Genomic DNA, 27,406 nt, shown 5'->3' on the forward strand with positions numbered 1-27,406 from the left:
TAGGAGCACAGGAAAGGTAGGAACCTTTCTGGAATAATCCTGGGTCTATTACAGAGCAGAACCACAAATTTGAATGATACCAGAATTCCTCTAACATAGGTACAGTGTCATGTATGTATAATGTGATATTTCTAAAGATTCTAAAGATTTCTAAAGATTACACGAGACTGGCCTGCCTGTGATTTTCACTTAAGCAGATAGCTGCTAATATGGAGTCTGTAATAATCTCCTCTTTGCCCTGGTTATTTATCATAATACTGCCAATAGCAGGGTTGTTAGGCTTTTGTAGAAGCAGTGCAACTTCCTCACTTGTGTGAAGAATCATGGCCTGCTCATAGCAGGCAATCAAAAGAGTTGGCATAGCTGGACTTCCTGTTGTAGAGGCCTTATTACAACTACTTTATTCAGTACAAAGGAAGGTGCAGTCGTGCAGTAGAAACTGCCATTTTCACACTAAAAATATATAATCTCCCACTGAACCTCAGAGTTGCCTTACTGAATCATTACTATATCAAATAGCTATCTAGCATTTGAGATGTCTCCAGAATATAACACACAAAGTTATGTTCATGGTGGTTCTTCTACAGTATCTGGTATTCCAAGGTATACTACCTTAGAAGATGGAGCTAATAGTCATTTTTAGAACTTGATTTATTTCTATGTAACCTTGTCTGCTTAAATATTTACTGGAGTTTTCATTCCCAGATAGTATCTTGCTTCCAATGACTAAGTTGGTGACACTCATTAAAAGCTTGAGTGAACAATTTTAATGAGGGGTAAGAGGAAGAGTTTCTTACAGACGGACGTTTGTCTTACGGCGATCCAAAGTAAATATTTAACTCCGTTTATAAGGTACATAATGGAGACATTTACTTTATAGGCAGCTAAAAGAAAATAGTTTTGCAGATCATTGTCAGATGACATTACATGAATCATGTTAACAAATCTAGATCTCTGATCAGATGCTGGTGAAGTGATATTGTAAATAAAAAATAAAAAATGTGAATAAGCAGAAAGGTTAAATACATGAAGCCAAAGGTATTAGTTGGGCCAATACAAATAATTATAGTTCATGTTACCAACAAACTAGTAGCTTTTCTTCTTACAGTGTTTCTGCTACCTATAACCATGCACTCTTCAGTAAAGAAAAAATGACTACCTTAATAACTTTATTTGTTGAACCCTTTTCTCCATATCGAACTAGAGCTGTCAGTCTGATAATAGTGACAGAGATGCACTCTTTCTATTGCTAGGGAGCACTCATGGTAAAGTTTGTCATCTCCTGAAGCAACTCTATATCTGCATTACCACTCAGTGCATTACCACTCAGTAAATCGGCCTTGATTAAGTTACTTTGCACCTCAGAAGTCATCAATGTGCTTGAGTGCAATAAATTTTACATACAGAGCTTTGTTACATAGATGGTGTATTGCATTGAGACTGGAAGGCAACTGTCATTGCACATCCAGAATACACAGTTAGGTCCCTGACAAGCTTCTGAATCTATTCTATTAATTTTCTAATACCAGTGTACCAGCTAAAATCTTACTTAGCGGTAAGCCCTCTTCATTTCAGTAAATACACAAGAAGGCACCAGGGATGAGATCTCTAGCTCTGCTTGCCATATTTGTAAGAGGGCAGCCATCTGAGGTGGAGGGCTATATTCCTATACTCCTGGAGATTCCATGTACCAGTAAGTTTATAAACAGAGTTCTAAAATGTACAGGGAGCTGCCAGAAGTTCATGAGGCTCTCCACTTCAGTGAACCTATTACTATGAAAGATAGAGTTAGCACACTTGTCCCTGCTTTCCCCACCCCCTCATATATTTACTAAACACCTTAACATAATACCTGAAGAGTGCTGAAGTCACTTGCAGAAAGGCAAATACAGTAGCACAAAAATAGGAATAGAAAAATAGAACCAGTAGGAATTTGACGGTAGTGAGTCAAGTGATACCGTACTTTGCACACTTAAAAGTTCTAGAAGGCTGACAATCTCAGAAAATGTTTATGTGTTACATAGAATATGGGATAATTTGGAAAAATGAAAGCCTTATTGGTAGCTTTTGCATAATTTACCATTAGGTAGCATTCCCCCAGTTATATGTACAGCAAACATAGGCGCCAAAAGAGGGCTTCTCAAGAATTGAGAGGAGGCATTAATTCTCAGTGTAAAGCTATCAATAAAGAGCTTACTGACTGTGAAGTGAAAATTTGAGCCATTTGATCCTTGCATTTTTTTGTGGGATGTGGTTTCTTTCCAATAAAACTCATTGAAGCTGATACGCTTAGTCATACCTTGCCTTGTAAGACTGTTAATATTCTCAAATAACAGAAAGGGCTTGACCAGATATTTTATTACACAATAGTTCTCTGTAACAGTTCGTTAATGTGTAAGTGGTCGTGTAAGGCTGAATAGATTTCATTTAGGGCATATTTCAATTCAGCGGCTTGAATTCTTGTGGAATTTTCAAAGCTGTACTTAGCTTAGGAAGCTTAGGAATCTCTTAATGCTTCATTATAAGGATGTATGTCATCTAGATGGGGACAGGCATGGAATTGTTATACTGTATTCATTAATAAAAAAAATACAAATAGCGTACTGGATCAGTACTGGCCTGTCTAGTCCTGCTTCCTGTTCTCACAGTGGACAATGTATGGGAAGCGCATGAGCAGGACCTGCATGCAACAGCACTCTCCCCACTAGTGAGTCTTAGTAGCTGGCATCCAGGGGCATGCTGCCTCCAACAATGGAGGAATAAGAAAGCCTTCATGAATTTGTTTAATCCTCTTAAAGCCATCCAAGTTGGTGAGCATCACTACCTCTTGAGGAAGTGAATTCCATAGTTTTAACTATGCTCTGTGTGAAGAAGTACTTTCTTTTGTCTGTCCTGAATCTTCTAACGTTCAGATTCATTGGATGTCCCCGAGTTTTAGTGTTATGAGCTAAAGCTCCAACAATGACAGTCTGAAAAGGGGTTCCATTTTCAAATGTGTTCACTTGTGAGACAACTACCGTTGGGAAGAAATAATGCTTGTCAGGTTTCTGATAAGTTATTCTTTCACTGAGAATGAGAGGAAAACATCAAGCTCATGTATGGGCATGATGGAATTTTGCAAGACAGAGGAAATGAACTTATCCAAAGTCTTAAGTAACATATGTACAGTATTGAAGTTCCACTGCATAGAATCATAGAATTGCAGAGTTGGAAGGAACCCTGAGGGTCAACTAGTACATTGTAGGTATGAAACCTGTTGCATGGAAAGACTTAAAAGGGGAAGAATATACAAGCTCCCAAGATAGTTTGTAATCACCCACCTTGCGTGAACAAAAATTCCTGCCTGAGATTTATATGTGAATAGAAAACGATTCCATTGTTAAATATCATGCGTGACAAGAAAGTGTGAGGAGTTGCAGGATCATGCTCACATGATTTCGTGTCATCACAATATGCGCTGTCTAGAACTCCCATCAGGTGGTCATTTGGCAGCCATTTGAATGAACCCTACATGTATGCACATCACCCGTGGGGGCAATGGACTGCACAAACATTGGCAGCGGCGGGCAGGGCTATTATGCAGCCTAACTCCACAATCTCCTTGGTGCTGTGGTCTAAACCACTGAGCCTCTTGTGCTTGCTGATCAGAAGGTTGGCAGTTCGAACCCCTGTGACAGGGTGAGCTCCCGTTGCTGTGTCCCAGCTCCTGCCAACCTAGCAGTTCGAAAGCATGCCAGTGCTAGTCGATAAATAGGTGCCACTGTGGCAGGAAGGTAAACAGTGTTTCCATGCACTCTGGTTTCTGTCTCAGTGTTCCATTGAACCAGAAGCAGTTTAGTCATGCTGGCCACATGACATGGAAAGCTGTCTGTCGACAAACGTTGACTCCCTCGGCTTGAAAGCGAGATGAGCGCCGCAACCCCATAGTTGCCTTTGACTGGACTTAGCCATCCAGGGGTCCTTTATCTTTACCTTTTCATAATTTATTATTTGAGCCCATGAAGGGATATAAATCAGTAAAAAAACACCTTGGAGAGACAGAAAAGAAACCAGGAATCATGTCATGTCCAAGCAGGACCTTTGTCAGATTCAGTAATAAATGGTGCACTGATACTTCATGCATCATGACTTGAATATTTAAACCCCTATTAGATCTGCCATTATTTCCTTCTGTGATGCACATGTACACGTATAAGAAAAGAAAGCTGCCTTATACTGAGTCAGACCATTGGCCCATCTAGCTCAGTACTGTCTGCATTGACTGGCAGTTGGGTTTCAGACAAGAGTCTGTCTTAGCCTAATCTGGAGATATCAGGAATTGATCCTGTAATTGTAGCCACAAGGCCTTTTCCTATTGTGATTGGATGCACTGAGGACTGTCCAATTCTAAAAAAGAGGACTGTCCAATTCTAAAAGAAAGCCCTGGATAGAAGAACCCATTGGCTCCAACACATCTTGTTGAATAGTGTTAGGCTCAGAAATGCTTTAGGACTGTTCTCTAGCCAATTTCTTTTGTAATTCAGAGCTTTAATTAACCAGACTGAATCCCAAACACTAACAATCACAATTGATTACTCAGATTCAGGTGGATTGTTTATTTAAATACTATTCTATACCATATTAATCATAGTTCCTCATACTTTTCTACTATTGAAACTAGGGCAGTAGGGAGGGGGAGAGAATTGAGTTGTTTTGATAGCCCTTTTTGTAGTCCAGAGGACCTAGTCAAATATTAACAGCTGCAAAAGACAAGGGGTATTGTAGGATAAGAAAGCAAAGTAATATTCTGGTCTGTTGCATTAACCTAAAAGAATGGAATTTTCTTCCTTAACCAAGGAAATTAATCTGGAAGGTTATCCATCACAGTTTACATTGTGTAATGCTATAGAAACCGAATTTAGGTTAAAATCAAAGTTAGATGGAAAAATCCATTTTAGGTGGAACAAATTACAATAAAAGACATACCGGTAATTTGGAAAGAGAGGGCATAACTCTCTCTCAACCTAACCTTTATTTAGTTGTTCTGAGGATGAAATGGTGGAAGGCAAAGAACCTTGAGCTCTTTGGAGAAAAGGTGAGATATGAATGTAATAAATGAAAATAAATATTAGGGGTGCAATCTTCCGGATGATATTTATTTATTTAAAGTACTTGTGTCCTTCCCTTCAGTTTAAAGCCTCCCCGAGGTGGCTTACACATGGTAACTAAAACAATTATTTTAAAAACCAAATAAACAAATTTTAAAAGTTCACCCTATATGATTACCTATGTCAGGAGAGAGACAGAGGGTATGTGTCCTTGCTAATTCTCCTCCACCTCAGCAGCGTTTGATACCGTCAACATTGGTATCATTCTGGAGCAGCTGTCCAAATTAAGGGTTGGTGGCACTGCTTTGCAATTGTTTCAGACCTACTTGGATGTCATTTCCGAAGGGGTGATGCTCGTGGCATGCTCTTCAGCCCTGTGGAGCTATCAGTGTGGGGTTCTTCAGGGTTCAGTCTTATTCCACATGCTGTTTAACACATGAAACTGCTGAATGGGTCACCTGGAGTTTTGGAGTATGATGTCAGCAATATGCTGACACACAGCTCTACTCCTTTACATCTGCAGGTGAGGCAGTGGATGTGCTGGACCAGTGTCTTGCCTTGGTAATGGACTGGATGAGAGCCAAGAAACTGAGGCTCAATCCAGATAATACAGAGGCACTGTTAGTGGGTGGTTCCCTAGACTGGATGGGTGGGAAGTGGCCTGCTCTTGATGGGGTTACACTCTCTCTGAAGTAGTGGGTACACAGCTTGGGGGGGGGGGACTTCTGGATTCATTACTGTCACTTGAGGCTCAAGTGTCCGTGCCCGTGTCCGTGCCGAGTGTCTTCTATCAACTTTGGCTGGTGGTCCTGCTTGCACCCCTATCTGGACAGGGATAGCCTAACTTCAGTCATCAAACATTCCACTTCTCCCAAGCCTCTAGCTACAGTAATTAAACAATCTGTGGCCTTTTAAACTGGGAGTGGGGTTATTGTTTTTGTTAATAACTATTTTATGCATTTTTGTGTTAATGCATTAAACCTCCCTGTGATCCTTGGATGAAGGGTAGTATAGAAACTTAAATATTTTTTTAAAAAAATACACAGCTTTTTGAGGTGTTCCTTCACAAAGCCGCACATTTCAAACAGAATCACATGTAAGTAAAGGAACCACATGCAAGTAACCACAATAAAATAAAACGAGCCTGAGAACAGCAGCAACTTAATCATGTTCCAGTAAGCAGCCTTCACCTATTACATATTAATAAAAGCTTTAGAGAAGGGACAAGATTTTAAAGTCTTTTTCAGAAAGTGAGAGTTCCATAAGCTACACATAAAACAATCCAGTAACGAAAGCTAAAAACTGAACTCACTACACTTTAACAGAATCCAGGCCAAAGCAAATAAGTTATTGAGGTCTGCCCCCCAAAACAAGAAATATTAGGCCATACCATTGCTTGGGATATGGGGCCACAACTAAAATGTTTTTCTTTGGTGCCCATCTGTCTGATGCAGGCATAGGCAAACTCCGGCCCTCCAGATGTTTGGGGACTACAATTCCCATCGTCCCTGACCACTGATCCTGTTAGCTAGGGTTGATGGGAATTGTAGTCCCAAACATCTGTAGGGCCAGAGTTTGCCTATGCCTGGTCTGATGGATCTTGAAAGTGTGGCTGTGAGCAGAGAGTTGAACTTAAGGGTGCAGGCAGTCCTTGAAATAACGTGGTTCCAAAGGGTGATATTCAACTAATTTTTACTCAGAGTAGACCCATTGAAATAAATGGGCCTAAATTAGTCATGTGCAGCTGGTACTGACTGATATTACATGATCTGGATACTTATTGTTACAAGCATCCTGACAGCTGTATTCTTTACCACACAAAGTTTCTGAACCCAATTTAAAGGCAGCCCCATTTGGAGCTTGTTACAGTAGTTTATTTTGGATGTAGCCAGGGTGTAATAGGAGGCAAAACCTGTTTTTTCTAGAAAGGGTTGCAAGAGGTAAATGAGAGTGAGCTGGGAAAAGGCACACCAATCACCTATTTTAAGATGAATTAAGCTGTATATACAGTGTTATGTCTAATAACACCACATATACTTTTAACTGTTTTCTTAATTTTCTTTATGTGCTTTATAGAAAAAAACACCCAACAAATACATTTATAAATAAATTTAATGATATTTAGTATGGTCATATTCTGAATCAGTCCAAGGGAATGATAAAGTCAAGCTGGATAATTTAAAACAAGATATGGCAGGAAGTATATATAACAAATTTAAAATAAATGTGTGTTAAGTCTCTCTCTTGCTCTCTGAGGAAGGATTTCCAACTTCATGTGGGTTCAATATGGACACCAAACTTTTGCACTTCAAGACAGGAAATAAAAGTATTAAGTTGACTTTTTACATTACTGTGGTAATGTGGCGCTATCCCCTTTCAGTGCAGGCTGGATCCAGTTCCCATTAATTTATAAAGGAGCTGAACACATGCTTAGGCAGGAGGCTTAAACCCTAAACCAGTGATTCTTTGGCTTATTTGTCTGTGGTTTCATTACACTGGGCATGTATGACACAATGCAATGTGTTTTCTAACAGCTGCTCTTTAGGTAAATTAATACCTGGGGCCTCTTTACTTCTATCCACAATTTTAACTACTGGAACAGACCTTTAATGTAAAACTTATCTCACCAGATTGCTATTTGGATATTTTTTTTAATTATAATTTTCAAACACACTTGTTATAAACCAAATCCTTATAAACTGAATCACAACTAATCTCACACAGGTTATTAAGTAAAATAAATACATATTCATTCTCCATGCACTGAATAAATGCAGCAAATTTATCTGACTTCAGAGGAGCTCAAGAAAATTAAAACTCATTGAAGCTCACGGGCTATGCTTTTGTTTGGAGACTTCATGGACTAGGACAAATCAGGCAGTGCAGTTGTTTTTATTAAGCAAGATGCTGTTTTTCGTTTGCCTTGTCACTGGAAGGAGCCAATGAGTTTCCAGTTGTACAGACTGCACTATAGTTAGAACATGCTATTGTTGGTACTGTGATTCAGTGTATATGGAATATGAGTGGAGAGTTTTGACCAGTCTCAACTTTTTTTGAATAATAATAATAATATCAAGATTAAATTTTTTCTAGTTCTCACGGGTTTGAGACTTTTCAGGCATACTCCAGGATTTCAAAGTATAGTTGTACCTTGGAAGTCGAACAGAATCCGTTCCGGAAGTCCATTCGACTTCCAAAACGTTCGGAAATCAAAGTGCAGCTTCTGATTGGCTGTAGGAACCTCCTGCAGCCAATTGGAAGCTGTGGAAACCCCATAGGACGTTCGGGTTCCAAAGGACGTTCGCAAACTGGAACCAGGGCCGTCTCGTCCATTGGGGCTGGTGGAGCGCTGCGCCAGGGCGCAATGGCCTGGAGGGCGCCTCCGCCCTCCAGCCCCGCTGGCAGTGCCCACCGGCAGCGCCCGCCAGCTGCCCGGCGGAGCACCCAAACCGGGCTGGGAAGCGGAAAGTCCCCAGAGGACGACAAACTCTCAGCTCCATAAAATTAGCAGGTCGTTAAGAAGAGGAGACTTCGGGGGCGGAGGACTCAGGGGACCTGGCGAGGCTCCGCTTCCCGCTCTTGTGTGCGCGCCCGGGGCGCGGGCGGAGAGGGGAAGCGGGTCTTTCCTCGGCAGGGCAAGAGAGTCAGCTCCGCACTCTCCAACCCTCCCGTCTCTCGATTCTGCGAGAGCCCCACGCCGCTCCAGCGCCATGCCCCTCATCCCCCGCTCGCCAACCCCCCCCCCCTCCCGAGGGGCGGCAAGCGCGGGAGGGAGGGGGCGGAGAGGCGGCACGCCGGGGGCGCCGGAGGGATCGCCACGCCAGGGCGGCAGATCTCCTTAAGATGGCCCTGAGTGGAACACTCACTTCTAGGTTTGCGGCGTTCAGGAGCCAAAACGTCCAAGTACCAAGGCGTTCGGGATCCAAGGCTCGACTGTACCTCTGTACATAAACTGATTAATATTTTGGAATTTCCTTCATGAAGTTCAGTCTCAGTGACTGTGGGGTCAGCTTTGAAGATGAAGAATGGTAGTCCAAAGCTCCCCCTACCTCCAGCCAGCACTCCTCTTTTCACAGATTTCTCTTGCATCTAGTTTGATAGCTGGACAGAGAGGGAAGCAGATGTCATCCCTCAGCAAGCAGGAATTGACCCTGGACTTTCATTTGCTGGGATGTCACAGCCAAAACATGGTTGTTGTTGTTTTGTTTTACTTTGCTGCCGGAGGTATACTGATCAGGCAACCAACATAGGCAGTGGCTGCCCAGTTTGTATAATCTGGGGAGAAAAAAAATTCTAGTGTCACACTTCAGAGGTTACACCAAACATTACTTTTCTTGCACAGAGAGATCAATCTCGGTGGTAGAAGCTCCCTTGTATGAAGGAGCAGCTATTTCATTCAGTTCACAGTCTGCCTTTGATATCTACTCATCTAGCATCCACCCAGCTAAGACAGTCTCTAGCTCTGTCATTATACAAATATGTGGCGAGAGACTAGAGCGCTCCTGTCTTTTTATATTCATAGCTAATCTAGTTTAATACGATAATGGTCCAGCTGCAGGAAGGAATTTCATTAACACTCTTTCTTTTCATCCTAAAAACACAATCATATGGGTTTTTTAAATTAGGCTTTTCTGAACGGCTGTGATTTTTTTTTTTGTTTATTTTAAAATAGCAAATTGTCACATGCAACATCTAAATAAGCAGTCTTTCATGTTGCCATAGCGACACAATAGCCACTAAACCATAGACGGAGAAAAGAAGAAGCAAGTGCAGGCATATATATTAAATTAGTTTTGCAGTTCTTTGTTTCCTGAAGTTGGTATTTTTATAACTCTTTGGAGAGCATACAATTTTAACCCATTAAAACAGTGAAAGTCTCTAGGATTCATTAGGTTGTATGTTTTACATCATGGCAAACTACGTAGCCTGGAAACAATTAACCTTTTAGGTGTGATTTAAGTGCATTGCACACATTACACAGAGGTGAACTTGATAAGTGTATAATCAACTGGAAACGACAACTGCCACCGTTTTATTATTATTATTATTATTATTATTATAATATTGAGGGGGGTGCATGGGAGCAGCCAGTGCCCCTGGGAATTGCTTTACGTAATGATGCAGTGTCATTCCTGTTGACACAATCTGTTTTTTGAATTAGGAAGGCTACTATCAGCATTGCCAGTGGGAGCAAATTAAGTGTGTGTGTGTGTGTGTGTGTGTGTGTGTGTGAAACAAAATAAAAAATTGTCAGGCACCTCATCCACAGTGTCTCTCCAATTATAAGAATTCAAACGCAACCTCCCTCCTGAACTATTAGAATTCACCATTATTTGCCCCAACTGCCAAATTCCCCCTATCCTTTTTTGCAGGGGGATGGGGAATTCTTGCTCCTGTGCTAGCAAGTAAGCTAATGACTCTATCAAAACTTGTATTTGGCTTGGAAATATTAAGCTTGCAAGCTTGTACTGTATTCCTCAGATATTAGGTAATCATTATGACCCTCTGCATTATTGTACAGGTTTGATTTTAATTAAATTTCCCCCTTTCAACTTGAACCACTCCACCCCCCAAGGCCCTATTGTCTTCCTTACCCCACTTATTTTTGGACAGCAGAAGGAAAGGGAGGGAGATCTGTCCCCCTTTCACACTGGACAATATAGGTACCTGGGGGAAACTACATTTTCCAGAGGCTGTTTGTATCTGTGGTATTAAAAAACAGATGCCAGAGGGGGGGAGATGGCTTCCTTTCCTACTGCTTGTTGCTTCTTGCCACTGCAAAGTAAGTGGAGTCAAGGAAAGGTGACAGAAGTTTGGAGAACTGGTAGATGGAGGGGGTAGAAGTGACTGTGTCCCTGGCAAAGGTGGGCAAAAACACAATTCAGATCACTTGGGGAATAAACCAAGCTATTTCTCAGTCTTCAGAGAAATAGTTCTGAGACAAGCAAACCTAGGAAAAGAACCAGCCATCACTGCCTAAGTATGGAAATCAAACTGAGAATTGTGAAGTGCTTTTAATTACCTGTGTTCTCTATTTTTTGTTTTCTAAAGGTTACGGGTTTTGATTTATTCTCTACCAATTTTCACTTAGAAACCAAATGTTACAAAAAAAGGATGCAAAACACCCCAAAATCTGTGTATTAATAAGCTTCGCATACCTCAGGTGTATTCATCTCAGGTTCAACATGTTGACTAAGTCAGGCCTTGCAACCTGACAAGCCAAACAAAACTCACCAATTGCATATGGCAGCCACAGGGAGGTTTTCAAGCACATCAACACCATAATTACAAGTCTGGTCGGCTGCAGTCAGGCTGCTGTGTCACAAGTGGTTCATGCCTGCTTTTGGCTATTTGTAAAAAGGAATTAATGGTAATTCTGATGAACAGCACAGTGTTTAACAATCTGCACTTCAAATGCCTCAATTATGATTATGATAAAGAACTTTGTCATGAATGTGCTCACTTGACTTTCACCCCAGTGTCTCAGTTTTCAAGGAAAATTGTTAAATGTGTTGCAGTCAATAACAGAGGAGTTCAAATCAATACTCTCATGCAAGGGTCACACTTCTTCCACTTGTTGGGTGACCATGAAAGAGATATGTATTGAGTTTCTTCATGTAAGGAAGGATCCTCTACATCAGTCAGGACAATTCTAGAGAACATCAACAGATGTACACACACAGGGCCCATTCTTATTGTGGCCGAACCTGTGGCTAGCGGGGTCTGTGGCCCGCAAAAGAACTGGCAAGCAGAATGTCAAACTAGCAAATTAAACCAGGGACCTTGCTTGTGTGAGCTAATAATAATAATAATACGTATTCTGACTCAGATCAAGCCAATACTTCAACCTTGTGGTTTTTCCAGTACGGTTTATATCGCTTACTCAAATTATAGCAATCAAGTATGTATTCTGTGTGCGTTGTGTCCATAAAAGGCCAAATGTATGGTATTGTGCAAGGCAACTGGGCAACATATCAGTTATGTTCTAACAAATGAAAATATTAAAGGAATTTAGTGTATTCAAATGCAAGTGTTTGTACAGTGATTTCAGTGTTTGAGAGGGCCAGTTCTGATTGTATTGTTTGCCCTTCACAGAAGATCCATGCTGTAGAAGGCAAGAATCTCTGCTTTTGAGACCTTTTCTTCAAAACCCAAAATAATGTTTCTCTCCAGCTTTTTCTCTGCGGAGAAAAAACAAAAAAGAAACATTGGGCGCTGTCTGATAAAATCCACTGGAAATGTTGAGAAGTGTATCAGACCTGCTTTAAATCAGACTAGGTTAGGATTATGTGGTCTGGTTTGTTTGTTCTCTGCAGACTGAGGTCTGTTAGTTGTGATCAGATTGTGCTGCCCACATGAGGGTAACAGAGTTACTGTATCTGATCTGAAGGCTTTGCACAACCTTGTCTGCCTCTTGAAAGCCAGGCGTGTCGAAACTCTCCCGCAGCTGAGCTAGTACCGGGGAAATGGCTCGGTCTCATTCTCCCCCAGCATTTCAGAGGTTAATTTCACAGAGGGATCAGATTACTTTCTAGGGCCGTTTATAGTGTTCACCTTCTAGCTAGCTTGCTTCTTTCCCAGCCTCGTGCGGTGCCACTGTATGTGCTCTTGAGAGAAGCAGCCTTGTTTTCTCCTGTGTGTCACTGGGCATCCCAAGATCCTAAACTCTTTTTTTTACACCTTTCTGCTGGAGTGTTTTGATGGCAGCCAAATGAAGGTGTCAACCTGTAAAATAAATCTGGCCCCTTTCTCTAGAGTTCTTCATGGGCAGCAAAGTGGAGAAATGCTTTGGCCTAGGGACCTGGCAAGGTAGGAATATTCTTCTTCTTTTGCACTTCAAATAAGCATGGTCTTGATGTGGTGGGTAAAGGGAAAGTAGCAAAGGAGAAATGTTGAGATTTTTATTTGAGTAGGTGACTGAATCTTTGCAGCACTGGCGTATGAATTCTCCTTGCCAAAATGCCATAAGCTACGGCGCCGAACTGAAGTTGGAACAATGAATGAAATCTGACTTTTATTACTTAGATTTTCAATGTAATAACACATTTTAGGGCATGGATGTGTGCAGTTGACAGATGGCAGTACTGGTTGGCAAAACTGCCAGGTTTTCAGTTTATTGAGTGTTCTTACGGACTGCCTAGTATAGGTTGTTGTTGTTTTTGGTGGGGGAGTATTTCTGTACTGTGAATACACCTTTTATACTAAGTCACTGTCATCTTTTATTTTATGCCAATGAAAATTGCTCTCCATGTACATCTCATGAAATTGTCCCTGGCATTTTAACAGTTCTGTTATAATGCTGCTTTGTTACAGCGTTTTGGTGTAGTTATTTTTATCGATCAACTGTATTTTTCTATGTTGGAAACAACCTGGGGGGTCCTTAGGAAGAATGTCAGTATATAAATGAAATAATCTACATACACAATTAAAATTGCTGTCTACTGTGGCAATAGAGAGTAAGAGTGGTTTTTTTTAAATGTCTTTCCTTCTGCAACTTACTACAAGTATATTGATTTCTTAGTCAAAACATATAACAATAAGGATATTTTGAACATAGTAAGGTTTTTAAAACATCTCCCCCCCCCCCGCCCATATGTATGTGTGTGTAACAACAGAGTTATTGTTCAGTGACTGTAAATTGGGACTGGTTTCAAACCCACATTGCTGTGTGTTCTGCAGCAAGTATTGCGTACAAAAACGGAAACAGTAACTATCTCAGAGGGATTGTTGTGATGGCAAACACAGCAAATACTTTGCAAGTCAAAGAATAATGTTCCAGCAATTCCAGACTTCTTTTGCTTGATGTTCCAAGTGCTTTTCCTTCCCTATCCTGCAGGTGGAGACTTCCTTTGAAGTCTCTCTGCCCATGCTCCTGTTCCCTAGGATAAAAACCCTGCAGTCTCCTCTACAGTTTGCTCTGTCTACCTGGCTGAAATCTGCTCAGATTCTCCAGTTTCCCATAGCAAATACAATCACATTGTGTCCCAGTCCAGGTGCTTGCAACAGGACTTGTGATGATTTCAGGCTGCTAGGCAGATCAGTCTTGTATCCATACTGGTATCCCCTATGAGGTCAGGCCACCAGGAATGCCTGACATTGTAAAATTAGCGATGTACCTTATTCCTGTATGTAAATCTAGATGGAAATGTGCCCAAGTGGAGACTGGCTATTGTGGCATACTGAATAATATTGCACTACTGTTGATGCATTGATACCATAGTAAAGGGATTGGGAACATCATAACAACAACAACAACAACAACAACAACTTATTATTATTTATACCCTGCCCATCTGGCTGGGTTTCCTCAGCCACTCTGGGTGGCTTCCAACAAAAGAGTAAAAATACATTGAAGCATCAATCATTAAAAACTCCCCTAAACAGGGCTGCCTTCAGATGTCTTCTAAACGTCAGATAGTTGTTTATTTATTTGACATCTGGTGGGAGAGCCTTCCACAGGGCGGGCACCACTACCGAGAAGGCCCTCTGCCTGGTTCCCTGTAACTTCGCTTCTCGCAGTGAGGGAACCCCTGCGCTGGACCTCAATGTCTGGGCTGAACAATGGGGGTGGAGATGCTCCTTCAGGTAAACTGGGCCGAGAAAGAGTAGCAGTTGGGAGAGGTTTAAGGGTCCATCATTGTTTTATAGAAAGTTGTTGATGCTGTTGTATGTTTGTTTGTTACATTTCTATTCTCCCTTTCTCCCCAAAGATGCCAGGGAGGCAGACCACAAAACATTTTGAAAAGCTTTTAAAATCGTTATATACTTGGAATCCCCAAGTATGTGCCTTTTATTCTTGCTATTTTGCTGTTTGCTTTTATTTGCTTGTGAACCACCTTGGCATTCTCAAAATGAAAGGCAGTATCTAAATTCTTTTATTTAAAATGATGGTAATGGTGATAAGACATCTCACAAAATGGGTATCCTGTTGTTAGGCGGCTTTCTGCTGGACTCTGTGCCTGGCTTGTACCCAATCTACAGGTGAAGCACATTGCCTTTTGTTTTGCTTGTTGCTGTTTTGAGTGCAAGAGTCGAGTTACCTTTCAGTGGCAGCAGGTCTTGTAAATTTGATGCAAGAAAGACACCATCCCAACATATGATAGACCAGTTGAACTGCATTGTTTCATTCATAGTAGACTCTTGGCCATAAAAATGCAAACTTGTGCTAAACCAGACTCAGATGAATATATAAACTAGTATTAAGTTTTCAGGTGGTCAGAAAACAACCTACAGGTGCCACATTATACCCATTCCACATTTGTAAGAACTCAGTTGTTTACTGTGGCAACAGCTGCACACTGGAACTCCCTGCCTATTGAGATCAAGCAAGCACCTTCACTGTACTCCTTTTGACACCTGCTAAAATCATTCATGTTTAGACAAGTCTACCCAGATGTTTAGAAAGTCGAGGTAATTTTAATCCATTTTTGTATTTAAACTTTTGTACATCTTAAAGTATTATTGTGGTTTCCTCACCCCACCCCCTTGATTTTCTTCTTTTGCCGCGTTGAGGTTTTTTTTTTTTTTTTTTTTTTACAATCAAGTGCTGTAGAAATGTTATTAAATGAATAAATAACCTGGGTGGCCCTGCCAGTGGTGGACAACGTGAGCAGCCATGCTACAAAAATCTCGAGATCTGTCCCCTACCTCTTCGTTCCCTCTCTCATCTTGATGTAATTCTTACCTTCCTTGATGGACAGTCACAGAGTTTCTGCATACTGCTTCAGGGTATACTCAGATAGGCCTGACTGACTGAGACCAATTTGATCGCAATTCCAGAAACTGTCTGGATGTATGTATGGGCTTTGGATCCCAGCTGCTGCCTACTAGCAGCTTCATAATGACTCCTGGCTCACACTCTGTCACAGCTGCGACACTTCAATCTTCCATATAAATTATGAGTGCATTTGGTGTTGGTCTCTATGTGGCTGATAACAAACTGGCTGGGTGGTACTGTATAATGCAGGTTCAGTGCATTTTAAAAGAAAACTCTGCAATAAGTGCAGGAGGCAGTGGCAGGCATCTGCTATGTACTGGCTACACATCTAGGAACAGCTGGGTGGGGGAATTGTGCAGCAATAACTTTCCCAAACCAACCATTTGCTTCCAAGCAACCCCAGGATAATGATTTGAGCTGTGTGTTTGCATTGCTTTGGGTGTGCTTGTTATCATGTAGAGAAATGTGTGAGACAGTCACTACTTTGATATAGCCAGCAAATAGCTCTCAAATCATATGGCAGTTGTTTGTTCTTGTACAGTTGTTTGTTTGGATTTTTTAAAAAGAACAACAAGCAACATCAAGACAAAATAAGAAGTAAAGGTAAAGGGACCCCTGACCATTAGGTCCAGTTGCAGATGACTCTGGGGTTGGGGCGCTCATCTCGCTTTATTGGCCAAGGGAGCCTGCGTACAGCTTCCAGGTCATGTGGCCAGCATGACTAAGCCGCTTCTGGCGAACCAGAGCAGTGCACGGAAATGCCGTTTACCTTCCTGCTGGAGCGGTACCTATTTATCTACTTGCACTTTGACGTGCTTTCGAACTGCTAGGTGGGCAGGAGCAGGGACCGAGCAACGGGAGCTCACCCTGTCGCAGGGATTTGAACCGCCGACCTTCTGATCGACAAGCCCTAAGCTCTGTGGTTTAACCCACAGTGCCACCCGTAATGTAATTTTTAACAGATGATGATGATGACGTTTAACATTTCCCCCCTCTTCAGATGTAGGTAGCCTTAAACCTAAGATCAATTGGCAACTTGACAGTTTTCTATATACTTCATCATGATGTTGCTGTTTTATAGAATCTAGAATCATAGAATTGGAAGGGATCCCAAGGGGCATCTAGCCCAACCTCCTGCAATGCAGGAATCTCAGCTAGAGCATCCATGACAGATGGCCATCCAACCTCTGGTTAAAAACCTCCAAGAAAAGAGAGTCCACCACCTCTCATGGGAGTCTGTTCCACTGCTGAACAGCTCTAACTGTCAGAAACTTTTTCCGAATGTTTAGTCAGAATCTCCTTTCTTGCATCTTGAAGCCATTGGAGTCCTACCCTCAAGAGCAGGAGAAAACTAGCATGCTCCCTCCTCCATGTAAAAGTCCTTAAGATTTTTGAAGATAGCCATCATATCTTTTTTCAGTGTCCCTTTTTCCAGGCTAAATGTCAAACTCACCTGGGTTTGTACATCAGTGTCCCTTTTTTCCAGGTATCAATGTCAAACTCACCTGGGTCTTCCTCCCCCCCCCCTTTTTAAGATGGGGACAGCATTTGCCCATCTCCAGTCTGTAGGGACTTTACCTGTTCTCCAAGAATTCTCAAAGATATATCAGAGGCTCTGAAATAACATGCACAAGCTCCTTTAGTACCCTTGGATGCAGCTCACTAGGCCCTGAAGCTTTGAATGCATTTAAAGTAGCTAGGTGTTCCCTTACTACCTCTTTTCCTATCTTGGGCTGATGTAGCCCATTTTACATAATCTGAGGAAAGCCTCTGATAAATGTATATGAAACAAAACCATTCCACACTATAAATACATCAAATATTTGCTTTTAGATCATGTTGTGATCATGGAAATCACTGCTGGCTATGGTCATGCACCTTCCATTTCATCATTTCTACATCCATGTAAAAAAAAAAAGTCAATATGGTTCATGAGTGGAGTGTGTGTGTGTGTGTGATCCAACTTTTACTATTCTTTGTTTTATGAGTTATTGCAAACTACTTTGAAAAAATTTGAACTGAAGCATGGTGCAGAAATGACTTCCAATAATTAATAGCCTTATCTTTTGATTTATATTAAACCAGCAGAAATCCAGCCTAGCAAACATCTTGGCAGGGCTTTATTACAGCGAGGGAAGCTCAGGAATTCTTAAGTATTCTGGCATTTTTTTCACACTGTAATGTAATTGCTGATATAGTCCTGCAGTCTTTCTCTTTTCTTTATAAAATGCTCTTTTTGGTGATTTCTTCCATTCCTAACAACTCCCAACAGACCAGGCTCTTGTGTTTTTATCTCTGAAATATTTTCTCTCTGGGATGTTGCTTAGGTTATAGGTAGGCTGGAAGCTTACAGCTGCCTCCCCCACTATTGTTAAGAAGTAATTGTGCACTTGAGCCCAGAGTTATAAATGATGCCTTAAGGCAAATCTGGTACCCTTTCTCTGTGTGTTGGGGAAAACTGACTATGGAAATAACATATTCAAGGTCTGCTCTAAGGAGAAGCATCATGGGAGGCTTGGTGGAATGGAAATAGGACATTGCCTGATAAAACACTTCAATATGCCATTTATTTTAAGCAGACAATTGAGGATGTCATCCTTTGTCTCCTAGGAGGCTGAGGGTCAGTATATAAAAATTAATAAGTTTTGTGTGCTCTTTTACTTAGTTCTTATATTTTAATGTTGGAGTCTTCATTCATGACACATTAGAAGCATAGGGCTACTTCGAGATGGTCTGTTCCATGGATGGAAAGTCCTCTTCCATTTACGCAGAGATCCAGGAGAGGAAGCACATTTGAGAAAGGGAGCAGGAGGCAATCTTTGCCAAGTCCCCCTTCAGCCCATATGCACTGCCTCTCAGCAGCCACCCCAGGGTAGGGTGTGAACTGCATACATTATGGATATACATTATTTCTCTCTCTCTCTCTCTCTCTCTCTCTCTCTCTCTCTCTCTCTCTCTGTGTGTGTGTGTACACACACACCACTTAATTCTAAAAATATATGCATGTTGCATATCATATGATAAACTAGTCATTTAAAAATAGCAATAAAACCAGACCTTAAAAACAGTAGACATAATACATCTATCACAATAATTGACAGTACATATATTAACTAAAAAATAAGTGACTAAAAGCCACCACAGCAGTGATTTTGCATGGCAAAAATGAACATGAGAACTGGACCTCTCATAAAGGGGAGGGAGGTAATTTTGTGAAGAGAAAATCTAAAAAGGCCAGGCCACTGAAAAGAATTTGCAGTCCCCTGCTGTATATAGTATAAAATGGGAGCAGTCTTGGCAGTAATAAACTGAGCTATTTATGTCCCATACTTCTGTACAACTTTAAAATTGTTCAGTCTGTAGCGGCAAGACTTTCAGTTGTCTGTGATGCTCAGCACTTTCTGCCCTGAGATTTAGGAATGGACCAGATGTACATAGTCTTGAACCAACTGAATGGTAAGCACTTTTAAAGGCCAACAGTTTCAGTGAGACCCTTTCACGGTTTCAGTGAATCCTTGGTGTTCATTCCAGTCAAGAGACTCACACAAATATTTAGAATTAAAACATGAATTCAGCACAGCTACCCATGAGAGTAATATGTCTGAATGAAATCTTTGCATAGTACTCTGATCTCTTTTCTGTAGGTTAGTGTTCATCCTACCCTTGGGTTTGACACTTTACTACTTCCTGATTTATCTCCTGCCCCTTAAGGCATTTTGGAAAGCTTTGTGTTGAATGATTCCCAGAAAACAAGTTCCACTAGTTACGAATTATTCTCCAAGCATAAGTGCAAGCTGAAGAGAAAAAGCTTATCCTATTACACCGAGTTTTCATTTTCAACTTGACAAATATCCCTATCTCTCTAAAAAATGCACTTCTATTATTCTCTATTGTGATCTTTGGATAGTCGAGTTTATAACTTAAATCAGCTGATAGTAATGTTGGTGGCTAACAGCATAGTGAAGATTGAAAAGAGCAGAAGAGGGAGGAGGGGCAGTGTATTTAAGAACCAATAAATGAGCTGTGATAAGGGAGGCAGAGAGCCTGTTTCTGCCCAGCATTTTCAGTTCTTGAGCAATGCCTTCGCCTAAAAAAAAACTTATAATTTGCCAAATCTTCTTTTAACATGTATTTTAATTTCTTTGAAGTATTCTGTTATGCTGTTAGTTGCTTAGTGAATTCTTAATCAAATCTGTACACTGTTGGTCTTGGAATAATATCAGTATTAGGTTTTAGTAGCAAAAAAGGTTCCACAGTTCAGTACAGAAGCATCCTTAACCCAGCTGAAACTAACCTTAGGCTGATGCTGCATGTGAAAACTCATGCCACAATCAACTTGTTAAGTATCTTCTTCATCACATGCTGAGAAAGCAGTAGGTATGAAAGTATTTAGGCTGAAAACCATATGGGTGTTGCCAACTAGGAATGTTCCCCCCCCCCGCCCCTCCCAGTGTGTTCCTCTGCATACCTGATAGTGTATATAGGGGAGGAACTGGTGCAGACTCGCATGTCCGCAAGATGAGAATGGGCAGAGCTGTCTGAATGGGCCTGGGACAACTGAAACAGCAGATCCACTGTATCCAACCCCCCTCTGGCTACTGTCAACCAGGAGAGAAAAGGGTGCGTGAGCCCATTTTTGTTGCATCAAATCAAGGGTCGTTGCAGATTAGGAACCAAGGATCCCACTCCAACCCTGCCCCAAAATGACCCACTTTGGGGCTTCTTGCTGTACTCTGCCAGCGGGAAGGCTGCTTACGGCTAGCTTGGGGAGAGGTTGTACCTACACTGCAGGAAATCCTGACTGAGAGAAGCCCCTCACCCTTTTTCAAACGCCCTCCCTTGTGGAGCCTCCTCTCTTCTCCCCCCTCCATGGGAGTGCTCTGGCCAGCTACAGCTGCCTCCCCTGGTCTCTGAGCTGCCCCCCAAAGAGACCAGGTGCCCCCTCCCACTGCCCCACAGGGGCCTGGGAATCACCCCCTGGCCAGCACCAGATACACCATTCACCCGGGGAGCTTGTAGCCAGGGCTGCTGCAACAAACAGCTGTGCAAGCCTTTGGGAGGCAGAGACGCCAGAGGGCATCAGAGGAGGGAGGGAAGGAAAGAGGGAAAGAGACCACTGTTGCCCATTACACCCCTGACCATTAGCAGTGTATGGATAACAGAAAAAAAATCATGATTACTGGAGTGGTAAACCATGTACCTATTACATAGTCAAATTGGGATACAGCTTCCAACAACCATAATGTTTGTGTAACATGTCAGGGTTTATATCAGGGCTTTGGGCTCCCCTATTAAACCCTGACATGTTCACATTTTGCCTTCTATTTATGAACGTTTCCATTTGAGTTGGCTTTGATAATCATATTCACACACACACACACCCCAAGTTCTGCCATGCGTATGTGTTTGTGTATTCATTCTGTGCAACTGTTTTAGAGCTAAAATCATCCCAATCCTAACTTTTAGTTTCATCATGCAGTAACATGCCATCATTTATTCTGCAGACTGATGATACAACATTTTGATATAAACCCCATGCAGTCATTGTTATCGTTCCTAGAATTCCTCATGCCATGATGTCAGCATCTGATGCGTGTCCCAAAGGAAAACAATGGAAACAGCTATTCTCACTTTGTTTTATAGTACAGTTTAAGACGCTTTGTGGTTTTTCTTTTCTCAGAAGAATTTCTCTTTTAGGCCGTGATGTCTTGTATCTGTCATTGAACAAATGAATAGTTAATGTTTTAGGAAGAACGGGGTAATCACCAAGTTTCCAGTTGAAATGCCACATGCCCACGTAGTGTAAAATAGTCTTCTTTTGGTGCTAATGGGAGAATTCCATATTAAACTTGGACTATTCATATATGACTTGGTTGGTGATACACATGTAAATATGTCACACCTTTCTCCAGGTCAGTAAACATCCAAAAAGCACCTGTATATTACTCTTATTCCTCTTGCTTGAAATAGAAGAGACATGGATGATTTCTGTTTGTGGGAGAATAAATACACCTTCATGTTCCCAGTAGACAAGCCATGCAAACAAAAGAAAGGTAGTAATTACGCATCATGGTAAAATGATGATGGACTGTGCCATATTAAACTTACCTTTTTCAGTTGTGTGTACACATGTGGTTTTGGTATTTGCAGAGCTTTGAATAGTTTGTCTGTTGGGAATCAGGTTTGTTTCTTCCACAAACGGGTCTTTAAAAGGATCCGATTTGTTACATTCCTTTTCTGAAGAGGCTGGATTCCTGCGGTTGGCTGCAGTGAGCATGCAGAATCTAGCAAAGTTTGTAAACAGCCAGTTTGGCATGGGAGGAATATGATAGTATGAGCAGAATACAGCGGTGCACTTGCCAGCACTGCACAAGAACCTTTAACTGAGGTCAGATGTTCAGTTGAGCATTACTTCTGAGCATGTCACCAAAAATATGCAATTTGCATATGGTACTTCTTTATGGCAAATGCTATGGACTTTAACCATTGCGTATGCGACATTGCCCTATGTATGGCCAATGAAGAGCTACTCTTTGTTGTAAACTGAAACTTGGGGAAAGTAAAAGCTAATGGCTCAGAGCCTCAGAGAAGCTACCACCTCTACAGATTTAAGCTTTCTGGTTGTAATGTTTACAGTGTTGAGTTTGACTGTGGGATCCTAGGTTCAAAACCTCACTAACTGGATAGCTTTTGAAAATCACAGTTTTTCAGGTACACCTAATTTACAGTCAAAACAAAATAAAATAAAATAAAAATCCTTCCAGTAGCACCTTAGACACCAACTAAGTTTGTTCTTGGTAAGAGCTTTCGTGTGCATGCACACTTCTTCAGATACACAGTGTGCATGCACACGAAAGCTCATACCAAGAACAAACTTAGTTGGTCTCTAAGGTGCTACTGGAAGGAATTTTTTATTTTTTATTTTGTTTTGACTATGGCAGACCAACACTGCTACCTACCTATAACTGGACCTAAGTTACAGGATTTCAATGAGGATAAATGACTCAGCCTACTATTGAAAGAAGTATGGACTTGAGACTTGATTAATACACAAATGTAAAGAATCAATTATGATGTTGGAGTCCCAAATAATTTTAAGTGTCTTAGAGGCAAGGCAGGCAGAAGAGTCACTTGGCTAAAGGCTTCTGGTTAATGATGTACTAGCCAGTGATAGTGCTTTTAACTTTTGATTGCTATGTTAATCTGCATGTTTAACATGTCTTTTATCCTTCTGGTAATGTTCTTCTCATTTTTTGTGGCTGCGTGTTGTGTGCTAGGAATCTGGCAGTGAAATGTTTGTTAAGGACCAGCTGAGATTGTTTTTGGGGGGCTCCCAAAGTTCACAGGAAACTCTAGTACTGTATTTTGGCTGAAACAGAACAGATTATTGGTTAATATTTGAGGTCTTAAACAGTTTTGGTTTAGATTTGGATATTTAGACAAGTGTCCCCTCCCTTCTGGGATTGAGCCCATGCTATTTGTCAGAATCTTTCATTCTTCACTTGGCACCTGCAAATTTTATTTAATTGTAGGCTGGAGTAGGGAAGATTTGCGTTCTTAAACAAGTTTAGTCCTATAGGAGGACTTACCTCAGTCATCTTATGACGCTTCATTTCTTCTCTTTCAAATTGTAATGTCTTACCTGTAAGATTGAATTTCAGCTTTATTTTCAGTTTTAAAATGGCTTTCCACAACAGGAAGGAAAATGACTATGTCTCTCAGCACTCACATAATTTTCCATCATTGAAAGTAGATTTCATTTGATTGATCAAGTGGCTAAAAGGAAATAAGACAGGGTCTCAAGTTATGGCTGAGTGGACTTTTGTTGGCATCAGAAGTTATTGATTGCCCCAGCTAAATTACAAAGATCTTATCATTGTTCACCAAGCATAGAATGCTGTAATTAGGAGAGCTGTTACATTTCCCTTCTTTTCCATTCGCGTTTGAGAAACTGAGAAACTGAAGCATGGGACAAAATTTTAAAACAATATGTGTAACAAAGTGGTCTAAAATTGGTATAAAACTACATTCTGGAGTTGGTTTCTACTGAGGAAAAGAGTGCTTGTGTGCATTCTTAGATCTATCAAACATTTTGCTGTCCATAATTGTCATGAGCTTGCTCTTCTATTGGTTAGATTATATTCTGTTTGCAGTTCATTAGGAAGACTATGTTTGCTGAAAGGAAATGAATATTAATGGTGTAATAAGACAGAAATATTATGAAGCAACTACTGTGTACTACCGGGTATGTTTATACCTTTCTCCAGTTCTGCAGCAGCTAATATGTTCATTGGCTGCTAAGTAAAAAGTAAAGAACACTGTCAGTTCTTTCACCATGATTAAGGACGTGAACCATGGAAGAAGAGTCCTTTTCCTCCAGTCCTTTCCCCCCTTGCATGCAGAATTCACTGATGGTTTTAACTATGGTTAGTTGTTAATCCCTCTCCCTCTCCAAATTGTGTGTCTGTGTCTGTCCGTCTGTTCAGGAGATAGTGACCCTATTATTTATTGCTGACTGACACAGTTTAGCTCAATGCAAGGTTGATAACAAAAATAAACATGGTTGACGCTAATCAGGGGCCCAGTTTTTGCATTCACTGTGAACCAGAACTGAAATAACATGTTGGAAGAGTGGCTAAAGCAAACTGGAAGGTAGGGGGGCATTTTTGTGAGAGAAACGAGGAGCCTGCAAGACAGCAGCTCATACCCCATTTCCAAGCCATAATTTGGAGATACAGTAAAAGATACAGTATCAGAACCAGACCTTAGTCTGGCGCAATTTCCATTGAAATTGGTGAAACTTAACCCCAGGGGGATGAGTTTAGAGTGTGCCTATCCCAGCTGTCCTTTATGCGATATGTCCCAAAACATATTGCAAACAGCTGGGCCACTGCCTAATAATTCTCTAGGGACTTCTCTAAAGACTTTTTAAATATTATATTCCTGTTTACAAATCTCTCCACTAGTAGTTCATATTTAAATCAGTTCATGTTCTATTAGTTACAGCTTTTGCATATGTGCTTTTATTCTATGTTGCACTCCATGCTCGGAGGGTTTAAAAAAACACACCCTATTGTCTCTTGCTTGAAGAGGCAAGTCTTACATAGTAAGTCTTTGTTTTTGCGCATGGTGTAACTTTAGAAACTGAATCCAGCTGGCAGCTCCTGAATGAATTTCTGCTTCATCTCCGCCTCCCCCCCCCCCGTCAACCCCAACTGAGTTTAGAAGTGATACTGCATGTCTAGCTCTTGAGAGGTTGATGAAAGGGCATATCATCCTGTCAGGTACACTTAATAAGAGCACCCGGTGGCTTGCACAGAGAGGCCTTCTGTATGAGATCACATTTGTCTTTGAACTGGTAAAGATTTGCTTCATGTGTTACTCTTTCCAGAAGCTCTTCCTGAGGGCTATGTAGGACGTGGCCTCACACAGAGTCAGGCCATTGGTCCACCTCAGTTGTGTGGTCAGGAGCAAGCCCCTAGCTCTTTCCCGCTTCTGTAACTTGTAACTAGTAATTGCCTGCCTCACAGGATTTTGGTGATATCAAACATAATAAACCACTGTAAATCACTCCGAAAAATGATAAAAATAACTGGTAGGTAATAGAAGTAAGTCTATGCCAGAACATTGTAGAGAAATACCAAGCTCCAAGTGGTTCATTTCACTTAAGCAAAAATCCAGAATGAAGTTCATTGCCCACCTTCCTCCAAATTGCCGTCTTTTCTCTTACTTCCTGCGTAAATTTTCCATATTAAGCTAGCATGATTTTGTGTTGTGTAAAAGTAAGAAAGCTACAACAGCAATAATGTCAGCATTCTTTAAAAAAAAGCACTTAGGGAAGTTGCCTGAATTAACATTTGATTCTGTTTGAAACTGTTTCTAGTGGCCTAAATCAATAATTGTTGTGAGACCCTGAGATGTTTTAAAGCTCCCTTGTGTGTCACCTGGCCTCTTGGTGTAGCTGTGGCTATTGTTTATTTGAGTTATGAAGCTTTTGTGGCTTTTTTCTTCCCCTCAGCTGGGATGACAGCAGTTCTGTCAGCAGTGGGATCAGTGACACCATAGATAACCTCAGCACCGATGACATTAACACAAGCTCCTCCATCAGCTCCTATGCCAACACACCTGCGTCCTCTCGTAAGAATATAGATTCCCAGGTAAGGTTTCCTTTCTATATCAGACATGTTTTAATAGTGTTGGAGGTATTCATTACCTTCAGTGCCTCATGAGCCTGTGTATATTGTTGCTTTACCAAAAGAGAATTAAGGACTTATTTCATTTGAAGCTTCTGTATTTCAAGGCTGCCGTCCTAAAGAGTATACCCCATTCCATACAATGGGACCTGCTTCTAAGAAAACATAGATAGGTTTTCAGATTCTGCTCCTAGAGATCAGAGCAGAGACATGACCAGACTAGAATAATGAATTGTTGATGCCCCAATATGTTTTGGTGATTGTCATGTGCTTTTGAAAATTGATACAATATTTTATGTTTGCTTATTTTATATGTTGCCCATGTTGCTCTACATTAGGTGGCTTTCAGTAATATTTGATCGGCAGATTCTTCTATTCCTTTCCTTGGATGATCTTGCATTGGTCTGGATAAATGAAAGAATTGCCTTAAACTGTGTGGTTAAGAGAGCATTGACTGTTGACCAAACTGTTGACCAAACATATGCCTACCTCTGCCCCCAAACCCATGTGTTACGGTATCTACACATATACAACTGAACATGCCAAAGGTCCGTGTTAGAAACTTTTCTTTTCTTTTCATGGAGAATTCACTCACACATACCAAGTGTGAAATATACACAGACCTCCTTTTCTCACGTCACAAACAGAGGTTACATGCAGGGCCAACTATTTTAAAATAAAAACACACTTCACCTATAGCAGTCTGTCTCAAGGCAGCGTCCCAGCATTGAGAGTTGAAAGACACAGCAACCTTTGTCTGTGCTGAGCATCGGTGCTTTTCAGCTTCCATAGAAATGTAACAATTAGGTACTGAACTTAAAAAAAAGAGTAAGACCACACACATCTAACAAATAGTTCTTTTTCTTTCTTTGACACTGAAATGGTATAATCTACTATTAATTAAGGAATAGATTTTTAATTTAGTTCAAATAAAAGTGTAAAGATGATTACACTTTTTAGCGGAAATGTAAACGTGTCTACTTAATGAAATGCACTATTATTTTCTAAGGTTGCATGTTGTTACTAGCCATCCAGTCTCTTGGCAGCTTTTCACAAGAAATTTATATTTAATGTCTGTAGGTGGCATTCTAGGAGCTTCCAGTGTTCCTAGCCAACAGATCCAAAAACAGTAAAGAATTTTGCATCAGTATGCAATTTGGAAGTTTTCTGTAGCTTTCTGTCCCCAAGATGTGCTGTAAGAATTTGCACTCTCTTTTGCTTTCCTTTGCTTTCCAAAGTGGATACAACCTGATTACACCTAAAACTTCTTTGAAGAATGCAATAATTTAGGGGTTTTCACAAGTCAAAGGCCATTTGTCCATGCTTTCTAACTGTTGCTGTTTCGTAAATATTTCTGTGCAGCTATTATTTCACTTCCTTCTTTTCTTTTCTTTTAATTGAAACGGGAA

At 40.9% G+C, this 27,406-nt stretch overlaps 1 protein-coding gene across 12 annotated transcripts in view; it reads left to right on the top strand.

Annotated features, from left to right (window-relative positions):
- Nucleotides 1-27,406, top strand: part of NAV2 (neuron navigator 2) — a 537,457-nt gene that overhangs the window by 456,839 nt on the left and 53,212 nt on the right. For all 12 annotated transcript variants that reach the window (XM_033150800.1, XM_033150735.1, XM_033150751.1 and 9 more), the window contains one exon: nt 25,823-25,961. In XM_033150800.1, coding sequence (XP_033006691.1) covers nt 25,823-25,961 — 139 coding nt within the window. The remainder of the gene's footprint in view (nt 1-25,822; nt 25,962-27,406) is intronic.

This window comes from Lacerta agilis, chromosome 1 (genome assembly GCF_009819535.1).
Source record: "Lacerta agilis isolate rLacAgi1 chromosome 1, rLacAgi1.pri, whole genome shotgun sequence".
NCBI lineage: Eukaryota > Metazoa > Chordata > Lepidosauria > Squamata > Lacertidae > Lacerta > Lacerta agilis.